The sequence below is a fragment of the Meleagris gallopavo genome, chromosome 1 (genome assembly GCF_000146605.3).
Source record: "Meleagris gallopavo isolate NT-WF06-2002-E0010 breed Aviagen turkey brand Nicholas breeding stock chromosome 1, Turkey_5.1, whole genome shotgun sequence".
Taxonomy (NCBI): Eukaryota; Metazoa; Chordata; class Aves; order Galliformes; family Phasianidae; genus Meleagris; species Meleagris gallopavo.
In genome coordinates, this window is record NC_015011.2 from 129,894,218 (window position 1) to 129,898,986 (window position 4,769).

General features: G+C 41.2%; 1 protein-coding gene across 1 annotated transcript in view; it reads right to left on the reverse strand.

Annotated features, from left to right (window-relative positions):
* The window catches only part of RFX8 (RFX family member 8, lacking RFX DNA binding domain), a 33,135-nt gene that overhangs the window by 26,077 nt on the left and 2,289 nt on the right, over positions 1 to 4,769 (reverse strand). The window contains exons 2-3 of the mRNA XM_010727815.2: positions 3,890 to 4,013; positions 833 to 894 (exon numbers count right to left, since the gene is read on the reverse strand). Coding sequence (XP_010726117.1) covers positions 833 to 894; positions 3,890 to 4,013 — 186 coding nt within the window. The remainder of the gene's footprint in view (positions 1 to 832; positions 895 to 3,889; positions 4,014 to 4,769) is intronic.

Below are 4,769 nucleotides of genomic sequence, written 5' to 3' on the forward strand. Positions count from 1 at the left end.
TTTTTTTTGCCCTTGAATGATACCTTCTTTTAAGTGAACAAACATAAGCCACCAAATACAGTGCAACAGTTTTGCACAGGATAATTAGAGAAATCACAGACGTCTCAGCAGGCAAATGTCCCCATGTGCCCACTGAGCTGGAGGACAGTATGCACTTGCAGCACAGTGGTTTACAATAGGTAAGGAACTGGGTGGCCGATGGGTGGAAGATAAAACGAAGAAATCTAGAAGAACTGTCACGGTCTTATGCCCATCTTGGTGTTATCATTCTGCTCTGGTCTTGGAAGAATACACCAGCATCTGGTACAGGGTGAATGGGGAGGTTCCTGGCCTTCAGCAGCCAGTAGAGGGTGAGCTTCTGCTTGTGGGAAACAACTGCACAAGGATGTGGAGCACCACACATGATCCCAACCAATGCTGGAAGCATCTGTGGCCAAGCACTTCAAACTGCTGTATTAAGCTGACAGCAAGTCCAGGCCAGTGGAGAAAAATCACAGATCAAGTAAGGGCCTATCATTCAAAACCAGTGTTCTACAGCTACTCCAAATGCTTGTAAAATGACTTCATTTCAGTGCCCTTTATAGCACTGTTTCTCCCAGTCTGGATGTTCAGAGTGTGAATATATATTTGGATGTTGAATCAATGAAAGTGTATCTATCCCAATCCTCATGCTTCTGCTAGAGGGAGAGAAAGAAGGGAAAAGAAAGGAGATGGAGAAAGATATCAGAAGATATATTAGAGCTAGAGCTGAGAATTCCGCTTTTTTTTTTTTTAATTTTTACTGGAGCAATCATTCATAATGTTTTGCAAACAAAGGATTCAGAAACAATACCTGGCACTGCCTCTTGTGCCCAGCCTTCTTGTCCCCAGACCTGGGAAAACTAACCGGATAAGCTAAAAAACAAGCAGAAAATTAGAGATTCTTGCCAAGTTCATTCAAAAACACAAAGGGGTACCCATTACAGTTTTCTCTCCCTGATCACTTATTTTTCTTTCTATCGCTTGCTGGCTAATACCTGTTCCTACATACCTCTCAAATGGTAACTACTGAACTGAACTCAATCAAGCTTTTGTGGATAGTAATGTGAGTAATTTCATGGATTACCTCCCTCAGGTGAGACTTGTTTCACATCAGCATGGTTTGCCTGCACTGAAGCACACCCAGGAGACCACCCACAGCCAGCTGAGTGCAGCACAGCCAGGGGAACTTGATCTGCAAGAAGCATCTATCTGAGGCCTGTGAAGGGGCTGGAGTTCCTCCGTCCCTGTCCAGCTCTCCTCATCTGAGCAGGGTTCACTCACACAACCCTCTCACTTGTATGTGGAGCAATTGCAAGCTGGGCCCTGACTTGATGTTTCTGAGAGGCTGCATCCCCACACTGCACAGCGACCTCCAGGCCACCCCTGTGGTAATATGAACTGAGGTCAGGCAGCATCTGCCAAGGTTAAGCCCTACAGAATAATACGATAGTGTCAGGGTAATACCTCACTTCACCACGATTATTCTGCATGAGCTCTCCTGTGAAGGCAGAGCCTAACAAGGGGTGCTGGAGCTGTACAAGAATGAGGGCACAATGCTGTCACTGAGCCAGGTGATCCTTCACTGCAGCCCAACACTGCCTTTGTGCAGACTGCACCTTGTTGGCTGAAGGGCCTGCACAAGGACAGATCGCATTCTCTGACCTGCAGGTTACAATAGTGCTGGTATGGTTCTGCTTTTTGCATATTTTTGTGTGCGCCCACCTCAGCTGCTCCTTTTCTCAACGTGGTACATACTCCCCTTGTCCCATAAGGCCTCTTCTACAGACAGTGACATACTGGAGCAGAGGGACAAGGCAGATTAAATTCGTGCTGTCTCAAATAACTGCAGTTTCATTCACACAAGGCTTGATTGCAAAAATCCTTACATGCAGTGAGGTCAAGTTACTACAGCTTGACAAATTATTAATAGCTCATATTATTCACTGGCCTCTTGTAACTGCTTACATGTGCACCCATATTTTAAAGCAGTGTAACTGCAGCTTCTGCCCCTCAGTCTCCTGCTGCACAGCCACAGCTCATGCTGAGGTGGGACACATCTTACCTATTCATTTTATCTACACTGGCTTCTTGTGTAAGCTGCTGTTGGCAGACTCCATGGTCAATGGAGAAAAACAAGCAGTTCCAAGGCATGAGTCACCTGAGCTGACCAAGAAGACTCATTTAGAGTGAGAGGAATTGTATAAAGCTATTTATTTCTCTCCATCGACAACCAAGAGATGGTAAAGTGATGATCTTCATGGCAGACCTCTGTACCAAACCAGACCAGTTCCACCCATGGCTTGGTTGGTGGGTGATGAGCCATTAGGCTGTGGTAAACAAATCGTGTGGGATCAGTCACTCAAACCTTAAAAAAGAGTGATCATCACCCAGTAAAAACAAAACAAAATGAAACAGGTTCAACTGAATTGAGATAAATGATTCCTAAAATGAGTTTATCCATGCACAAAATTGATTCCAGGCACAACTTTTTCTTGAATTTTTTCTTTAAAAATGCTAAAACAGCTCCTACCACAGGCACTAATGGAAAACGATTAGCTGTAAAAATAGGAAGTTCTGAACACAAAATTATGAATATCAATCACACACAATTCTGTTTTCCTTAGTTGATCAAATAAAGTCAAATAGTTATGAGAATTTGTTGCATGTGTGATTTCTAAGTGGTAATTGCCTTGTGGGTTGTATCAACATCCACTTAGTGGAAGAGTGTAACTTCTTAAAGGAGACTGTTTTTTACATCTGCTTTTGTTTTGCTTGGAAGATTCAGAGAAGAATTTTTAGCTTGTTTTTGGAGCAAAATTGCCCTTAGTATACTTAAAAAGGAAGTTTAAAATTATGTAACAACCAAATGGGTCTTTTAAGGACAGAAGAATCAGCCTCTCAGGACTTGTTTCTTAACCTTGCACTGTTTACCCTGGAAGAGCCTTCTAAAAAAAGTCACAGAATCACGGAACCACAGAATCACAGCAGTTGGAAGGGTCCTTAAGAGACCGAGTCCAACCGCCCTGCCAAAGTTGATACTGTACAACAGGTCCACAGGTAGGTGTCCAGATGAGTCTTGAATATCTCCATAGAAGGAGACTCCACAACCCCTCTGGACAACCTGTTCCAGTGCTCTGTCACCCTTACCATAAAAAAAGTTCTTCCACATGTTAGTATTGAACTTCCTACATTCGAGTTCTAGGTCATTACTCTTTGTCCTTGCCCTAGTGAGAAGATCCTGGCTTCACCCATTTGTCTCCCATCTCCCTTCAGATATTTATAAACACTTATCAGATCTCCTCTCAGTGTTCTTTTCCATAGGCAGAACAGACACAGGTTACTCAGCCTTTCCTCATCTGCGAGATGCTCCAGGCCCTTATCTTTGTAACCCTCCACTGGACTCCTTCCAGGAGACCCTGTCTTTTTTGACCTGGGGAGCCCAGAGATCTTTGCCAGTGTAACAAGCACATCTTCCCTGAAGAAAATGAATTCTATTACAGACAATGCTATTTCCCCCCCCCCCCCCATTATATCTGTATCTACATGAGAGCTTATTAGAAGTGTATTAGCAAAGACATGAATATAGCTGTCATTTTTAGATCAGCACAAATCTCAGTGCACCCGCCACAGAAAACATGGATACAACTCCTGGATGAGCCGAAGAAGAAGAAAGGACAATATAGAAGCCTTCAAACACAGACTTTCCTAAGCTCTTAGGCTGAATTACCTAATTAATAATATATTATGTATGCATCCTTTTCTATTATTTAATTTTTCTTGGTACACAATGCATATATTCGATGCAAACATATCTTATTTTCTGTTTGGGTCTCAGCTTCTAATCTTACAAATCCTCTCTATTCTGTACCTTTCCAAAGGTGGCTGAATTTACTTTGTCGTTGTCACTTGAACTGAAGTTTTCTAGATACATTTCATATAGCAGCCAACGGGGTATGGTACATCCTTCACACAAATGGAAATTATCAGCTATCCTTTAAAACAAAACAAAACAAAAAGACTATCAGTTTATGTCAGAATTAGAAAAAAAGAATTGTTAACTTACAATTTTGATAGCTTGTCAAGTTTACAGTGGATTAGGTAGTAGTAACTACTATTTTATAGAAGCATAAAGTCAAAGTAAGGACTATCACTTCTATGCTGATTTGTATTCTAGTTTTTTAAAAAATGTATGCATACATTCTAAGTTTTTCAACTTTTTACCTTCAACTTTCTTTTTTTCCAAAGTGTAAAAGAAATTGTGAGACTCTGCTAAGAAAATAACAGGATCTCATAGTTTTTAACGAAGAGATACAACTTAGTGTACTAACACTAAAACCATTACATGAGATATTAGCATCTCTTTAATAAGACATAACTTTTATCTTCTACTTCTAAAGGTCTCCGCTCTACCAAAACATCAATAAGAGCATTTTCTCTTCTAAAATGTCCAACATGATGGTTTGGGGTAGAAAGTGCACAAATTACGAAGGTCCAAATTCTGTTCTTATACAATCTCAATGCTTTTAGCACAAGTTTAGAACAGAACTTTAATTTACAGTTACAGTGCAAGAGAACCGATGGCACCAAAACTCATCCTTAATTTAAACTCCTTGCCCATCCTACACGTCACAGCATTCATAATCATGTAAGTGGAACTATTTCCTTAAACAGGATGAAGACTCATAGATTCGTAGAATCATTAAGGTTGGAAAAAACCTCTCATTTCACCCAGTCCTCCCATCAGCCCA